Raw genomic sequence first — 16,398 nt, 5'->3', positions numbered from 1 at the left:
CCATCCAATTTAATCTTTAGATCCCTCTCTAAAATGGGTGTTGAAAAAAAATTGACAGAATAAAATATCCAACCCGTATGGTATCCTCTTATGCAATTTTTGTTCTAAGTTGCTTGTTGCCGATGCCCAGCTTTAATTGATGCTTGATGATGATTTTGAGTGGTACGGTCGTTCCGCATAGCTGAGTGCTGTCTTTTTTTTTTGTGTGTGTGTGTGTGGCGAAAGCTGAGTATGTGCATGTGCTATGTATGTAAAGCATTTTTGGTATTGAAATTCTGCCCCATAATTATTTACCAAGGTATCTATTTGAAACTATGACATGTATTTGGAAATGCATATACCATTAGCACATACGAGGAAATGGCATTGCAACAATGACATATTTATCATATTCCTGTATATGCGTATAGAAGAGCTATCTATGGATGCTTCCACCATATGCTATATTATAAAGTTTTGCTTAGTGTTGGCTGGAAAATTACTAAATAAATTTTTAGAATGCTCTGAAAGATAAAATATTTATTTGTGTATGAACTAGGATATATGTTTACAGCTCTGCTATTGCAATGCTAGATCTATAATCTTTATAGACCCATTCTCTTCTCTTCTTTCCTCAACACATGCTTTTTTATGTTCCATCAAAATTTCAATGCATGTATACGAGTAAAAGATATCTGATTAAATCAAGCAATATGCACCTCCCGCAAGCATGCATGCATAGTGCCAATTGCCAGTATGAATCATTGTCCAAGGTGGGGAAGAACTTACTCTTGACAATCATATATCTTCGGAAATATCATCTAGTGATGTGAAACTTTTAAGCATTTATACACATGAAAAAAATTCTGAGCAATATATATATATATATATATATATATATATATATAATCTGTTATCATTCGCATCTTTTTATCATCTCTTATCTCTTGCTACATATAATAACACTTCTCAAATGTTCATTGGCCATTGATTGTATGTTTCATACTTATCTTATATAGAGATCGCATTAAAAAAAATATATTTCTATACAACAATTACATGAAAAACAAACATTATCCCTTTCCCTTTCAATGTAGTCTTTTCTTAGAGCCCCAGTTCTAGTATCTAGTGATCTCTTTTAGGCCCAATCTTGAAATCTGAAAAAAAGTGGCTATGTCACTCTCAAATTCGTCCCTCTTTTATCTCCCAATCTTTCAAAAGATAATCTATTTACCAGGAGAAGATAAATAAAAAAGAGTTTTTGATAACAACTTTCCAAGTATATTACATGCGACAGAAATTTGTAGTTGAATGTTTTGTGAGTAGAAATAACATGCCAAATTGAAATTTTTGAAGAAAAAAAACGGCAAACAGCAGCTAAGGTCCCGTTTGGTATAATTTTTTCTTTTTTTAAGAAAAAATAGAAATACAGAATTTAAACCAATATTTTCCATTTTTTAAATTACTCTATTTCTGAAAAAATGAAAGTGAAAAAAATTTATTTTTTTTTTAAAAAAAAGGAATTTTCCTACCGTGCCTACCATTGGCAGTGTCAAGCGCCTCCCCCTCCTTTGCCACTGAAGGTCGCTCCTCCTCCTCGGTCGTGTCTCCAAAATCCATCCTTGCAAACCCTCGACCGAGGCATCAATGCCCTCGAGGAGGCCATGGCCACATCTAAGCAGAAGGCCAAACTTGCCAATCTTGGCCGGTCGAGCAAATGCTCAAAGTTTGTGCGGAATTGTGCCCTTTTAGATCCTACCTAGGCTACTGTCAACATTCCAACTTGTACCTCTATGTCTGGGTCCACCTTGCCTTCCTCGCCCACCTTTACAATGATGCCCGAGGCTTCGTTCTCTATGCCTTAAAGATGTTCGATGTCGCCCCTTTTTTTATTCGCATCGATTAGAGCTTCGGGAGGTGCTCTTCCCTCCTATATAGTCTTTATCTTTGTGCGGTACGTTGAGGCCCAACCATTGGATCATAGTGGAGACTATCGGTCCATCACGGATGCTAACAACCTCTCGTTGATGGCCAATTTCGACAACCAGCTGTTCCCTGAGTGGCTGGTGCTCTCAGTGAGGTTGAATTAGGCGGAAAATTTGAGGAATTTGGAGGAGCATCGTGGAGAAGCCATGCGGGCAGATATTTATATATTTTCTTCATTTGATTCCTGTTGGCAAGAAAAAAAGAAGAGAAAAGTCGACTAAAGATATTTTTTTTGTTAGAAATCTTAAAAAAAAATAAAAAAAGAAGTCACGTGCCAAAGGCAGCCTAAGATTACAAAATCAAGTTCTGGCTCGTCCATTTCCTTCATTCTGTTATGTTCGTAAAGCAAACACGGTAATTAAATATTGTGCACGTATTCCTTGGCCACTCGTTACTTGCGACCGCCCAGATCACCCCTGTCTGCCGGTTTTAGGTCGGTTTGTTCCTGACCACTCTCCTCCATCCGTTCGTTTCCCCACCCCTCCCCCTCGACCTAACCCCTCCCCTTCCCCACTTCGAAATCGAAACTCCGTCCAGAACCTCAAAGAAAGCGAGCGAGCGAGCGAGAGCGAGAAGGACGAAACCCTCTCCTTCTATCGCCGTCTCCCCGACTCCCTTCTTCCCCTCGGATTCTTCTGCTCTGCTCCCGCCTGCGTTCTTGGCTTTGCCTTCAGCTACAAGGATGGGTTGAAGGACTTTGTCGTTTGTCGTCTGGATCTAGGGTTTTGTGGTTGCGATGGAGTGGGATAGCGACTCGGATGGGCCGAGCGGCGGCGAGGAGGTGGAGGAGGAGGAGGAGGAAGTGGGAGGCTTCATGCTGAGCGACGGCGGCGGGGCCTTCTCCTTCGCCATGGGTGGCATGCTCCAGTCAGCGGCCTCGTGCGGGCTGGTGGTCACCGACGCTCTCGAGCCCGACCACCCCATCATCTACGTCAACAGAGGTTTCGAGGATGCCACGGGCTACCGCGCCGAGGAGGTGCTCGGGAGGAACTGGTGAGTGCCCTGCCCCGTTTCTGCTGCCAAAATCTTGTCTTTGGCTTTTTGGGTTCTTTTTCGTTTGGCTAGCTTCGGTTCCATCGATCTTTACTGTTTAAATTGGACATGGGAAGGTGCTGGAGTTGGCTACTTTGGGTTCTGAGCTTTCGTTTTTGAGATTCTAGTAAATCTTTCAATCAAACATTATCTTCCTTTCAAAAACACACACGCTCATACCCATAATGATGGTAGATATTAGAGCTATTTTAGACAGAACATATCAACGATGAAGTGGTTGTTGAATCAGGGAACGAAGCAATCCTAGCTTTCATGAACCTAATTAAATCGAAGTGAGAATATTCCTATTATCCAAGATAACAATTTAAACTATCAAAACGCACTATATCCATCATAATATCATAGCAGTGTGTGAAATCCGTATTGTCAGTTTGTCATGAATTCTCTGTCAGCTAAAAGTGAAGAACTGAAGTTTGCATCTATTTTCAAGATAAGAGAAAGAAAGAGGAATAATTAGAGGGATCAGAAGATTAGAGGGGGGAAGGATTGGAGAAAGGAATTAGGAATGAGGGAATCGAGAAAAGAAAGAAAGAGGAATAACTAGAGGGATCATAGCTTCCACTATGTAGGATGAAGAGGACAAGCAAAGAGAAAAATGAAAAAGGGGCCAAATCTATGTGGAACAAGGATGACGAAAAAAGGGGGTATTAACAAGGTTGAAATGGCTGAAGAAAGAAGGAAAAAAAATGGCTTAGTGTATAAAATTCCCGCCATTGCAAGGCCTGGGGATGGTTAGATGTATGCAACCATACTCTTGCATGCAAAGAGGTTGTTTTCATGTTTTGAACCCATGACCTCTAAGTCACAATAAAGGCAAAAAGCAATATTGCTATACTATTTGATCAAGAGAAAGCTTAAGATTATGTAAATTCTCCATGATGTTTGTCAATTTTATGACAAAAAAGACTTTAGTTGCGATGTTGGTGGTGGTTTTTTTCATGTTTGATAATTTGATGCTCAAGGTTGGTTGAAATATTATATTTTTTTCACTTCAATCTTTACTAATATCAAGCTGAACCAAGGTTTTAAGATCCCGTCCCCAATCCTTGTATTGATTGGAGACCAGGTTGATATAGTACCAAGTGCTCGCATACAAAGACTTGCCATGCCATGGCATCCTGGTAGCATTCATGGACCTAATTGTTTTTCCCATTTGTTTAGGTGTGCTTCTTTATATTGTTTAGTTTAATTTTACCACTTTTTGTTTATGGTTACATGAGTTTTTTGAGCCCATGATCAAGCTTATGGTGCCGTTGCAGAACTAAGCTTATGGTGCCATGCCAGATCTAAGGTTTCTTCCTCTTTTCATCTCCATCTTCCTTCCTTTTCCACCTCTCCATCTTTAGATACAACACAGAAAACAAAGCCAGCCAAGTGTCCTATGATCGCATCCCAATTAGTCTTTGGTGAACCAGCTGGTCTCAGTTCTCATGCTGCTTGTTATTGGTCGCTACAAAGAGGGGAAGTGCCGGGAGCAGTTGGTTATGAGGTTTCGGGGTATAGACTGGTCCCGGGACTTGGTTGGTTATTGGTCCAAACCAGCACACCTAGTATAAACTGGTATCAACTAGGACCTAAATCCTGGATTTAATAACATCTCCTTAATGATGCAAGTATGTTAACTTCAACAATAATATTACTTATAATACTAAAAAAAACACTCAAAGAATACTAGAATCAGCTGTTTTATTTGGATCCTTTCAATGAGTTCCCATAATCAACAACTCCTGATTAAGCCATTAGACAGGGTTTGCAAGAGCTCCTGGTTTAATATGCATGGATTTGGAGTAGTTCCAGTCAGTTGGATGGTGTTTGCAATCAACTTAGATATTATGATTAGTAGGTAGATAGATGCAAGTTACAATTCGAGAATATATTTGGTGCAATTTTTAGCAAATTCTTTTATGTTTTGCATTTTGAAGTCTAAGATTGTCCTCAGCCTGTTTCATTATGGGGCTTCCTGCCTATCCATTTCCCCTTGTTTTGCCTCTTATCTCCTGTAGCTTTGCACATGTGTCTTTGAGCTTTAAGAAGCAGAATTTTTTTGGAAGTTATACAATTAGTTTCTGCACATCTGGTGTGATGGGGTTACAGAAGTATGTTTAGCTGGATAGTTTAGCGAGGTTTGGTTTCTATTTGAATTATATTTGCAAGGTTATGTAAGTGCTTCATTTTGTTACAATCAACAATGCCTTGAAACAAATTTGGCGACCTGGTCCACCTGCCTAGGTTTTATAACACCGTGCTAAACAGGTGGAATGGTGGATTGTTCAATTCCCTAAAATAAGAGGAGAAACATTGGCAAACTGTTGCTATGTTTTTCATATGTTAGCAACATGTGATACTTAGGTTTACATTGGAATTTTATTTGACATCAACATCATTTTATGCTATCTAATATGGAGCTTATTTTATATGAATTATCATTTTCTCATTTCTCTTTTCATTTTTTTCCCTTCTCTTTCATTTCCTTTTCCCTTCTCTTTTGGTGTCTTTTTGGGAAAGGAGGGAATGTTGGAGTTCATCCTCTGTGAGAAATTAGAACATAATCTCACGTTGACCGTGTCAATCCTATGGGATATGGGTTAGAAATGAGGGTTAGAAATGGGATTGTCTTCATCTTTGACGGCAGATCTTTAGATGGTTTGGATTTGAAAAAAAACTGCCATACCAGTGTGCATGGAGCTACTAATTCTTCAAAACACCATTAGCAAATTGATTTTTTTTCAATTAATATCATATGTTTCTTCTGTGATGTTGATTTATTGCTAGACCTTTCAGGTTTCCTAACTCTAAGAAATTAATTTGTTCTATTCAGGGGAGTATAGTATTACCAGCTGAGCATTTTGGTTCATTTTAAATGCTGCAGCAAATGATTTCTTCATTTTGTAATTCTATCTGGATGTTATACCCTTGTTCAGAGTTATATTAGTTATCTTCCTTCATTTATTGTTTCATTCTTCATGGTCCAGCGGTTGGAATTATAGGCTTTCCTAGTTACAACTGCAGCATAATTTGGTTATCTGGATAATCTGTTCTGTAATGTGAACTACATGAATTTGATATACATTTCTGAAGCTACAAGTAAGATGGCAATCAATTATCAAATACAAATTCCATTAATAAAGCAAGATTTTAAATACTAGTACCTCCCTCTGTGGCATTTTTCTATCGAAATGGTGCGATACTAATAAAATATTAATATAGACAATACTTACCTGTACGTGCGCACCAATAGTTGCTATGGTACGTCAATATGCAGCGGTACTGACCGGTAAAGTCGGTACGTACTGGTACGCAGGATTTCGGTGTCCTAGCACCTGCACTGGTGCCGGTTTCACTTTGGAGCAGTATGCTACCAGTCGCAGCGTTCCATTTTGGCAGTTTTTGAGTCCAAGAATAGAAGGGGAAAAGGGAGCAAATGCTTAAAATATCTCATGAAATTAGGGAAAATTTGCCATCATCACCTTGCATTTTTTTTTTATTGCTTTCTAGCTGATTCTTTTGCATGTTCTTTTTCGTATTTCCTTTTTGTTCTGATGCACTCAGGTTCTCATAATTTAATTAATTTTTTTTCAGGATCTATATGTTAATATGTTCGGAATATCTTGGCATAGTGAATACAAATTAAATTTTATGATTCTGATTAGAACCTGGGCCCCAAATTTCAAAATATTTCTTGTTTGAACTGTCTTATCAGCAGTAATTTTATGTTGGGAACTACTTTAACACACACAGCATGCATGCATGCTTGCACACACATCAAAAAACAAGAAGAAGAAGAACAAGTTCTGGCTCTTCTTTTGTAACTGTGAACCAGCAAATAACTCATATCATGGTTGAATTGGTTATATGGATCATATCTATATTCCATAACCCAGTCAATATGAATCATTCAGCTTTGTCTAGCTATTATTTGTTGAGAAGATATTATTCCTCCCAGACCACTTTATTTGGTAGGGAAGGCATATCTTCAATCAGCTTTTTCTCAGGAACCTTGAGAATTATATTCATCTATCGCATTGTCTCGTTTCAGCCGCTTCTTGCAATGCAGAGGACCATTTGCACAAAGGAGGCATCCATTAGTAGATGCTACAATAGTTGCTGAAATACAAAGATGCCTCGAGAAAGGCATAGAATTCCAGGGCGACCTGTTGAATTTTAGGAAAGATGGTTCTCCATTGATGAACAGACTGCAGCTAATCCCAATTTACGGGGATGATGGGATCATAACTCATGTTATGGGCATTCAGTTCTTCACCGACACAAATGTTGACCTGGGACCATTGCCTGGTTCCATGACAAAGGAATGTGTCAGACCTTCCACCCGCTTCACTGTAGACAACTCTTGCCGACCTATCTCTACAGGGAATGGACACGTATGTCGTGAATTTTGTAGCATGTTGCAACTGAGTGATGAGGTATTGTCTCAAAAAATCCTTTCAAGGCTGTCTCCAAGAGATATTGCATCTGTTGGTTCTGTGTGCAAGAGGCTTTATGAGTTAACAAAGAATGAGGATCTCTGGAAAATGGTTTGTCAGAATGCTTGGGGCACCGAAACTACTCGTGCACTAGAAACTGTACCTGGAGCAAAGAGGCTAGGATGGGGAAGACTTGCAAGAGAGCTAACCACCCTTGAAGCTGCTGCATGGAGGAAATTGACAGTTGGTGGTGCTGTGGAGCCATCCCGTTGCAATTTCAGTGCTTGTGCTGTTGGGAATAGGGTTGTTCTTTTCGGTGGTGAAGGTGTTAACATGCAACCGATGAATGATACCTTTGTGTTAGATCTGAATGCCAGTAAACCAGAGTGGAGGCATGTTAATGTGAGCTCAGCACCACCAGGCAGGTGGGGCCATACACTATCTTGCTTAAATGGATCTTGGTTGGTTGTGTTTGGTGGCTGTGGAAGGCAGGGCTTGCTCAATGATGTCTTCATTTTGGATTTGGATGCACAACACCCTGCATGGCGCGAGATCTCTGGACTGGCTCCTCCGCTGCCAAGGTCATGGCACAGCTCATGCACACTTGATGGCACGAAGTTGGTGGTTTCAGGAGGTTGTGCTGATTCTGGTGTACTACTCAGTGATACATACCTATTGGATGTCACAATGGAAAAACCCATATGGAGAGAAATACCGGCATCTTGGACTCCACCTTCTAGGTTGGGCCACTCACTTTCTGTCTATGATGGGAGGAAAATACTGATGTTTGGTGGTCTGGCTAAGAGCGGCCCTCTTCGGCTGCGGTCTAGTGATGTGTTCACTATGGATCTAAGTGAAGAAGAACCCTGTTGGAGGTGCATTACTGGGAGTGGAATGCCGGGTGCTGGAAATCCCGATGGAATTGGTCCTCCACCCCGCCTTGATCATGTTGCTGTGAGCCTACCTGGTGGTAGGGTCCTGATATTTGGTGGGTCAGTGGCTGGTCTTCATTCAGCTTCCCAGCTTTATCTCTTGGATCCAACTGAAGAGAAACCAACCTGGAGGATACTGAATGTACCTGGTCGATCGCCACGATTTGCTTGGGGACACAGTACATGCGTTGTTGGAGGAAGTAGAGCAGTTGTACTTGGTGGCCAAACTGGAGAAGAGTGGATGTTAAGTGAGCTTCATGAGCTGTCTCTAGCGAGCTCTGTCATATGATGGTGGGACCATTTCAGTTATCTCGAAGGCTTGCCAGAAAATCATATGCTCTCTTTTGATTCCAATAAGAAATCGAGCTGACTAAACACTACCACCCATGGAGTGAAGAATTGTCAGATCCAGTCTGCTTGTGGAGGATAACGTTTGCTTGAGACAGAGAGAAGTCCGGAGTAGTGGTTAGGTTTAGGCTCTTTATGGTTTGAACACTTGGATGTTATAAGCCCATCTTTCTCAATCATCAGTAGAGATATTTGTCACGTGATGGGATATGTGTTTGCTATTGCTACCATATAAGTAACATTGAGAAAGTACTAGCACAGTTTGCATCTTGTTTTGTAGCTTTCTTTCAACGCCTGATATGTCTCTCCATAGAAAATGACGGAATTGCCTGTGTATAAGTGAGTGTATCTCTGCATCTCTCACATTATCTTGCACTTCAATGCTTTGGCTGAGTCCTTTTTTGTCCCTTTCTTTGTCCTTGCTTCTTTGTTCTGCTCTTGCTTGATTATGTACAGCAACAGAGTTATGCAGTTCCTCCTATCAAAAAAAAGGGTGTGTTCTCATCATTCTTATATTCCTGTATATAGTTGTTGGGCAATGTACTCATTAGCCTTTAAAATATTCGGCGGTGGCCCAGTGCATGAGGCTTTTGTCGTTGTTGGGTGATGAGGGTCAGCGTTACTTTCAAGTGTGGAGAGGTTATTTCCGTATTTCGAACTTATAATAGAGTAATTTTACTAGGCACACCCTTAAGATATTTTGCTATTGATGCTTTTTATTTTTCAAAAAAATTGTCTTGTATGTCCATTGGAAAATTTGGAGTAGATGTGATGCTGGTTGTTGTTTCTATATACTGTTTGCATATTAGTTCTGTCAAATAGGGGGCAGCTATAGAAATTTGGTAGAACTGAAATTTTGGGAAACGGACAGAAGCTTTTATAGCTAAATTTGTATACTGGAGAACCATGGATTTGGTGATGAAACTTGTTGTCTTGGTAATGTCTGTGATGTATGTGATAAGTGCCATTTCTTTGGTCAGCCCCACCAAAGGACCTGGGGGGCTCGTGAGAAGAAAAGTTATGTAATGAGTAAACATTCTGTTGCTTGTTCTCTCTCCTTACTATTAAGGTTGATAGACAATATTGTGGTTGCACCATTCTGTGGGCCTGTTTGGATTGGCTTTTGTTTGTCTTCTGTTAGCTGGTGATATCAAAATAAATGTCATCCGGGATTTTATTTTAATGAGAATTTAGGCCTTAAATGTGTGCTTTATGCTGATACAGCATTTGTTCTTTAGGAACTTCGTTGAGTTGTATTTGAAAAGGTAGAATTCGGCATGTCTTAACGGAATTAATCATTTGCCTCTTGATGAAGTCATGACCCCAGTCCCTACGCTCTCAAGTGACCAGCCCTTAGTAATGTGTCTGGTTTCTGTTACCATTTTGTGTAATGATGAGACATCTGTTAGTACTTAGCAATGAGAAGGCATCCGTTGAGCCTCATCAATTATTGCTTATACTGCATGCACTAAATCAGCCGTACGCTCAGCCGATCACTGAGATGCATTGATATGGATTTTATTCATCATATGCTTGTTTAGTGCTCATGCTGGTGCGCTGCTATAATTTTTCCTTGCAATTGTGTGATCTGATATTAAACAGCCGGCTGAATGAACAGAAAATAACAAAAAACTGAACAAAAAATTTTAAACACTTCGATTTAAAGTTTTAAACTTCATCTCGTACCCCTTCCCCCAAAACATAAAATAACATGGGTGGTAAACCGGACTCGTTGGTAATGGCACTTGTTTCGATACCATGCTTCAATCTCCGTCCGCCACCGATCGCCGAGTGTCAGACTGTCAGTCTTCGGTGATCGTTTGGAATCCACCAGAAGACGCTGCCAAAGTACGAATGCTCTTCGGCGGTCGCGTCAGGCGCGACGGGAAGCGCGCCGCCAGCTCATTGCCGCATTCCCTTCGAGCGGACCCCACCCGATAGTTCCGTTTGTTGACGACATTATTATCTTTATCATCTCCTGCTGTATCCCTTCCTCTCATTTCTGGGATTGCGTGGCCTCTCCTTATGGCTCGTTTTCATTAAGATTTAACAAAGATTTGATTAAGAAAAAAGAGATCGGTTGGGTATTTAGCCCTTACAATAGTACGGCGTGCCTAATGTTGGAGAAAGCAAGTAGATAGATTAAGGATGTAAAAAAAACTTGGAGATTCTTGGGAGACTGGTGGTTGGACTTTGTCTTTTTGCAGAAGTTAGGCTGCATTCTAAGATTTGAAAGAGTACCCTCACGCTAGGGTGGGACTAGATTCGATCCGGATTCGAATTTTTTGGGTTGAGTCTGAATTATACATGAATCCGATCAATCCGAATGATTCGTTGGATCAAAAATTGTAGGTATGGATTCGACCTAACTCGATTTTTAAGTGGATCGGGTTTGAATTCAAAATTAAAATCCGAATAAGAAACCATATCAAATCGAGGTCACTCAAGATCCGACTCGATCCATTTGCACCTTACAATTAGATGAATATTTGGTATACAAAAAGTTCTTCCAACAATGACATGGATGACCACTTCCATATCCAGATACTATTGTTATCGTTTTATTAGTATATTATCAATATTTAGACATTCTTTCTGCTTCCCATTGATGCCAAATGTTGCTTTAGTTGCTCCTCAAAATCTTTTTGAATCCACCCCCGGTTACCACCGACAGATTTACAAAACCACCCGTTCCATTAATCCTCGCACGCCCACCGCCGTTAGCCCACGATAAATCGCCACTCACGGTGCCATTCTCGATATTTCCTCCAACTACGAGGCTAAATCCCACCGAAATCATTCCCACCCGCATTAAAGAAATAAGGGGGGAAAAAGGAATAAAAGGTCCTCCGAAGCATGGCATTGGATGCCGTTTAAAAAAGCACAAACCCCCTGTCCCTTTCCCCCACCATGGCGACTCCACCTTTCCCACGAGTCCTCCCTTCTCCCCCCAAATACCAAGCCTAAATCTCAGTCCGAGTTCAACCGTCTCGACTCCGATCCCGTGCCCGCTCGCTCCCTCCTCCGGCATGGCCGCTGCTCGGGCGCGAGAGGCGACGCCACCGCCGGTGATCGGGAAAGCCGGGAGGTACACTGTCTTCATCACTCCGCCGCCGACACCCAAGCCTTCCGAGGCCCCGAGACCCTTCAGCCCTAGCCTTAAGCTGAACCCTAGTCCCAGACCAAGAAATGTGGCTCCTTTGCCCGTCAGGGTGCCGTCACTGGCGCCGGCGGTGCCGCCGGTTCAGGTCCCGCCGCCGCAGTTCGAGAAGCCGGCCGCTCGGGCGTCGGCATCCGCGTTCGGCTTCTTCTGGAACGCCGTTGCCAGAGTCCAAGATGGTACCTTTTAAAGGTTTTTCTGGTTGGTTTGCGTGGTTGTTGGTCGGTTCTTTGGGGTTTTAAGGTGTGGCGTGGTTGTTTTTCTTGGCAGTTCATTCGAGCTTGGATGAGTACTTGGCGGATTTGTTTGGGTTGAACCAATCGAAGTATCAGTGGGCGTTGAATGATTACTACGAGAACAACGAGAAGGTCAGCGATAGTTTTAAATTTTTAATTCTAGAAAGCTTTTTTTTTTTCCCTTGGGGGTTTGGGGGGCGGGGGCGGGTTTGAATAGATGATTTTCTAAGGGCAAATCTGAATTTTCCGGTTTCGATATTTGTTTGTGCATTATTGAAAGTTTTTGTCTTGTATTTCACTCTTTCGCCTTCTGATCTTGCTGGCATACGAGTGTATATTGTCTTGGGATTTTGATTTGGAAGTATAAGAGTGGGATTTTTATTGCTTACTTGTTGCTTAATTCAGGGACCTGTCCTGATTTCTAAAATGAGAGCATCGCTATCTTGATTCTTGCTTAATTCAGGGACCTGTCCTGATTTCTAAAATGAGAGCATCGCTATCTTGATTCCTTTTGGGATCTTTTGTTTGATTAAGGCATTGGATGTATAAAAGTTTTTATCTTTTAGTTCTTATAATCATCCTTGAATGAAAGCAATTGTATTTCGTGTCAAAATCTTAAACATGTTTCCGATCTCAAAATCATGAGGATTTTATGGTAGTTGCTGAGACTTGAACTAGGTATTTAGAATTATCTGCTGCAGCTTTCTTCATCCATTTATTATAAAACATCATTAGGTGATTGATTGGCTATTTTAGCTGACGTTGTCATCTTTGAGAAGCGAGTATTATGCTTATTTTATGGTGGGATCTTATATCTACTTCTAGCTTCTTATGGTCTCAAATAATCTTATCCCATCTCACTTTTAGTTCATTTTATGAGATTGGGATCTTCCATTCCAATGATCGGGTTGTTGGCTCCTTAACTTTTGGAATTGCATGTGAGGGTCCTTGATAACCTATGTGCTGATCTAATATATGATTACAGTTGCTGAAGCATTTGGTTTTCAGATTTTTTGGATCTTATATAATCTTCTAGACTGTTATCTTTTGATACATTTGCTGTAACAAGACATTAGCCTCAGCTTGCTTGATAGTCTGCTGTTATTTATCCTCATATTACTTCCTACCATGAGGTTTTCATTCTTATCTTGGATAGACATTCATTTGAAATTCAACCAATTTGGGGGACTCTAGTAAATGAAATTCCTATAATATCCAAAGGGATTATTAATGTGCACGAGCATGTCATCTATTTTTACTGCTGAGTTGGCATCTTATCTATCTGATTAACAACTACGAGTTTCTCAATTGACTTTTGGCAAAACAGTTTGCAGTATAATACCGATATCATATTTCACAAAGTGATTATTATTACAGATGATGTGGTGGGTAATGCTGGGTGAGTGTGAGAGACAGGATTGCATGAACTCAGTGGATGTCAGGAGAATACTCTCACCTGAAGGAATGATGAGGAGTTGTGTATAACTAGGCAGAATTGAGATCAAAATGTTGATTTTGCAAAATGTACCAAAACGCTAACCTCCTAAACTTAATTTGAGGTGACTGTATATGGATGTATGATGACTGGGTTGATAATCGATTGATCATTTAGAGGTATTGAGTTGCTTTACTGAGAAGAGGTGCACTACTTAAGTAGGTTTCACCGGTTGATCAGCTGTTCCTAACAGGTGGGGATGGGGTTCTAATTCCAACAATCTCTCTCCCTCACTCCCTGCCCTCCTCTCTGCCCATCTCTCCCCATCCATCTTTCTTTCTGTCTGTCAGTCTGTTGGTCCCTTTGTCTTTTACACCCATGTTAATGTAGTTTTGTTCTTTCTTTGTCTGATTGACTTTGTTAACTTGCTTCCTTTTGATGCCCAATAATGACTGCTAAAGTATCTAATAAATTGAAGTAGGAAAAGTTGATGCTCATCCTAAATGTTCTTTGATGCAACTATAATGAAAAAATTTAGCTAAACTGTAATACTGATCTTTGATCACCTTGGAATGCTACCTTGCCAGAAATTGAGGATAGAAAAATCTTACGACCGGTTTGTCTTGTTAATAGCTGCTTGAACTAAGCTCTTTACTAAATTGGGAGCTGTTTAGTTCCACTAAATTAGGAACTGTTTTCTCCTTGTGCCATTCAGAATATACTTTGGGCAAATGGATTGTCCAATTAAGACTTCTGAATTTCAAAATATTCTTGTTACCTGCATCTCGAGCTAAAGCTCAATTGCGCTGCTTTTAAATCTGCCAATACTTGTAATCTTTTGAGTACTTGGTTGCAGAAATTCTAGACAAATCTTTGCATTACTCATTCAATTTGTCAAGTTGTGAACATAAACATAGTTGGACACTTTTCTTTGTCTAGTACCATGATTCAGTAGGATGTACCCTATGTGCAGGACATGAGCATCTCCAAATAAGAATAATCTTTTTTCTTGTTATCTTCTATCAACACAGAACACATTTGATTCAGTTCCGTGCATGAAATGCCATTCAAGAGCGATATGAAATCCCAGGCATTTGTGTCGTTATTTGAAAGTTTGAACCTTCAGGTTCCTGCATGAACATTCTTGGTTGCTTGTCCGTATATGCCTAGGTGTCTGATCTTCTGGCTTGAAAAGCAAGGTGTCTGTCTTGCATAGGTGTCCGATCTTCTGCCCTAGCTTTCCTGCGTGAAATTCCTAGGTAGGTCTAGTTGTTTGCTAGGATGTCCATGCTGCAATGTGCCCTGAATTCTTCAGCTATTTTATGATGGCGAAACTTAACTGCTGGTTTGTGTCTGCAATCGTACAACTTTTACTACGCAGACCACACTGCGTAATAGCATCTGACCTTCAGCTACTTTTAAATGGTGAGAACCCATCTCCCAGCTGTGTCTGACCATCCTAGATTTGCCCAGGTTTGTATTGCATAGTTGCACTTCTGTTATGATTGAACATTAGTTGCATGGCTTTTCATTCGTGTATTACTTAGGATTGTACATCTCCTGTAGTTGATTGGAGGTTTGGTGTTATGGACTCAGCTAAGCTTGATCCCAAACTAAGTGGGTTCGGCATTCGGTATTATGCACTGCAGCCTAGATGGCTGAGAATTAACAAAATTCATTTTGTTGCAGATGGAAGGTGGCAAAGGTGGTAAACCAAAAGAACTCACCAGCAAAGGGCAGGCCGTCTAATATGTTAATAGTAAGATAAATCCTCCATCTCTCTTTCATTATTTCTTCCATTTTCCTTCTTATTTCTGAATCCAGTATCTCTTATTATTGTGCAGCATGTTGCGCGGCTTACTGATGTGTGATTGTAACAAGAGAATATTTATATCATTGGCGCCATTTGTATGAGTATGCCGAGGCATCGAAGGGGTCTCCATTCATGACCACCACCTAGTTTTAACACATCATCCAGCAGTGCCAATTATATTGCAGCAGTCCAATTGAGGTGTAAATGTTTGACAAACAGGACTGCTATCGTCTCATTTGTGGTCACCTGTCAAGCGTTTTTTTTTTCTTATGCCCCATGAGAGCTGGTGTATCTTTGTTCTGAGTTTTGTTTTGAACTGTTAAGACATCATTAATCACCTGTCAACGAGGCTATTCGATGGAAATTTTTATGTGGACGCTAGATCAGCCATTTCGGTTGTTTGGTGAGAAGCCTCCAGCTCTTATGCGAGCCTCTCTGTTTAAACGTCCCTTCACCTTTATGACCGTCATTTCTTGTCAGCCGAACCATCCTTCTGTTAAGAATCAGAAGTCATAACGAATTTGAAAACATGAGGGGATTGGTTTCTGTTTAGTATCCGCTGGATGTCACCTGCTTTTGGTTCTTTACATGCGCTTGCAAGTGCTTACGTATTCTTTTGGCAGCAAGGTTATGTTAAATTTTAGTTTTGGCAGATGGTGGTGGTGGTGGCTACAAATGATTTTAGTTTTTCAAAAAACTTTAGAAACATGATATTTCGGCTTCCCAAATTTTTAGAAACTAAAAAAATTTCAGAAAACTAGAAACAAGATTGCGAATTGCATTGATTTTTTTTGTTCTCAAAAATATTAAAAATTTAGAACCGGAAGCAATGTGAAACAGAGCCTAAATTTTTTGTTGGGAAAAGAAATCAAATCAAAATTACCCTTCATTCCCCTTGCCATTATGCAAGGCTACGATTTTAAGCCATGAACAAGCTTACTTGATATTATCTACATTTAACTTGGCCCTACCCAGAATAAATATATAATAAAAATATTTTTATTAATTCAATATTAACTCTAAGAATAAATACAA

At 40.3% G+C, this 16,398-nt stretch overlaps 2 protein-coding genes across 3 annotated transcripts; both read left to right on the top strand.

The window, feature by feature from the left end:
* The first annotated feature begins 2,290 nt into the window (after positions 1–2,290).
* LOC120111270 (adagio-like protein 1) lies at positions 2,291–9,126 on the top strand. The gene is made up of 2 exons (XM_039127800.3): positions 2,291–2,958; positions 7,055–9,126. The coding sequence occupies exons 1-2, from the start codon at positions 2,702–2,704 to the stop codon at positions 8,658–8,660; spliced, it is 1,863 nt and encodes a 620-aa protein (XP_038983728.1). The 5' UTR covers positions 2,291–2,701; the 3' UTR covers positions 8,661–9,126.
* A 2,466-nt stretch (positions 9,127–11,592) lies between these two features.
* LOC120111269 (uncharacterized) lies at positions 11,593–15,727 on the top strand. Of its 2 annotated transcripts, none has more exons than XM_039127798.3 (4): positions 11,593–12,058; positions 12,150–12,247; positions 15,240–15,309; positions 15,395–15,727. In XM_039127798.3, exons 1-3 carry the CDS (start codon positions 11,749–11,751, stop codon positions 15,297–15,299), a joined length of 468 nt encoding a protein of 155 aa, XP_038983726.2. In that variant the 5' UTR covers positions 11,593–11,748; the 3' UTR covers positions 15,300–15,309; positions 15,395–15,727. The 2 variants fall into 2 exon arrangements, with proteins under 2 accessions (XP_038983726.2, XP_038983727.2); XM_039127799.3 differs by having other exon boundaries at positions 11,610–12,058; positions 15,375–15,727.
* Positions 15,728–16,398: the final 671 nt, after the last annotated feature.

Source organism: Phoenix dactylifera, chromosome 11 (genome assembly GCF_051530095.1).
Source record: "Phoenix dactylifera cultivar Ajwa chromosome 11, Ajwa_hap1_PhDact_Kaust_v1.1, whole genome shotgun sequence".
In the NCBI taxonomy this organism is placed as follows: domain Eukaryota; kingdom Viridiplantae; phylum Streptophyta; class Magnoliopsida; order Arecales; family Arecaceae; genus Phoenix; species Phoenix dactylifera.
This window is presented reverse-complemented; position numbering and strand designations above follow the sequence as displayed.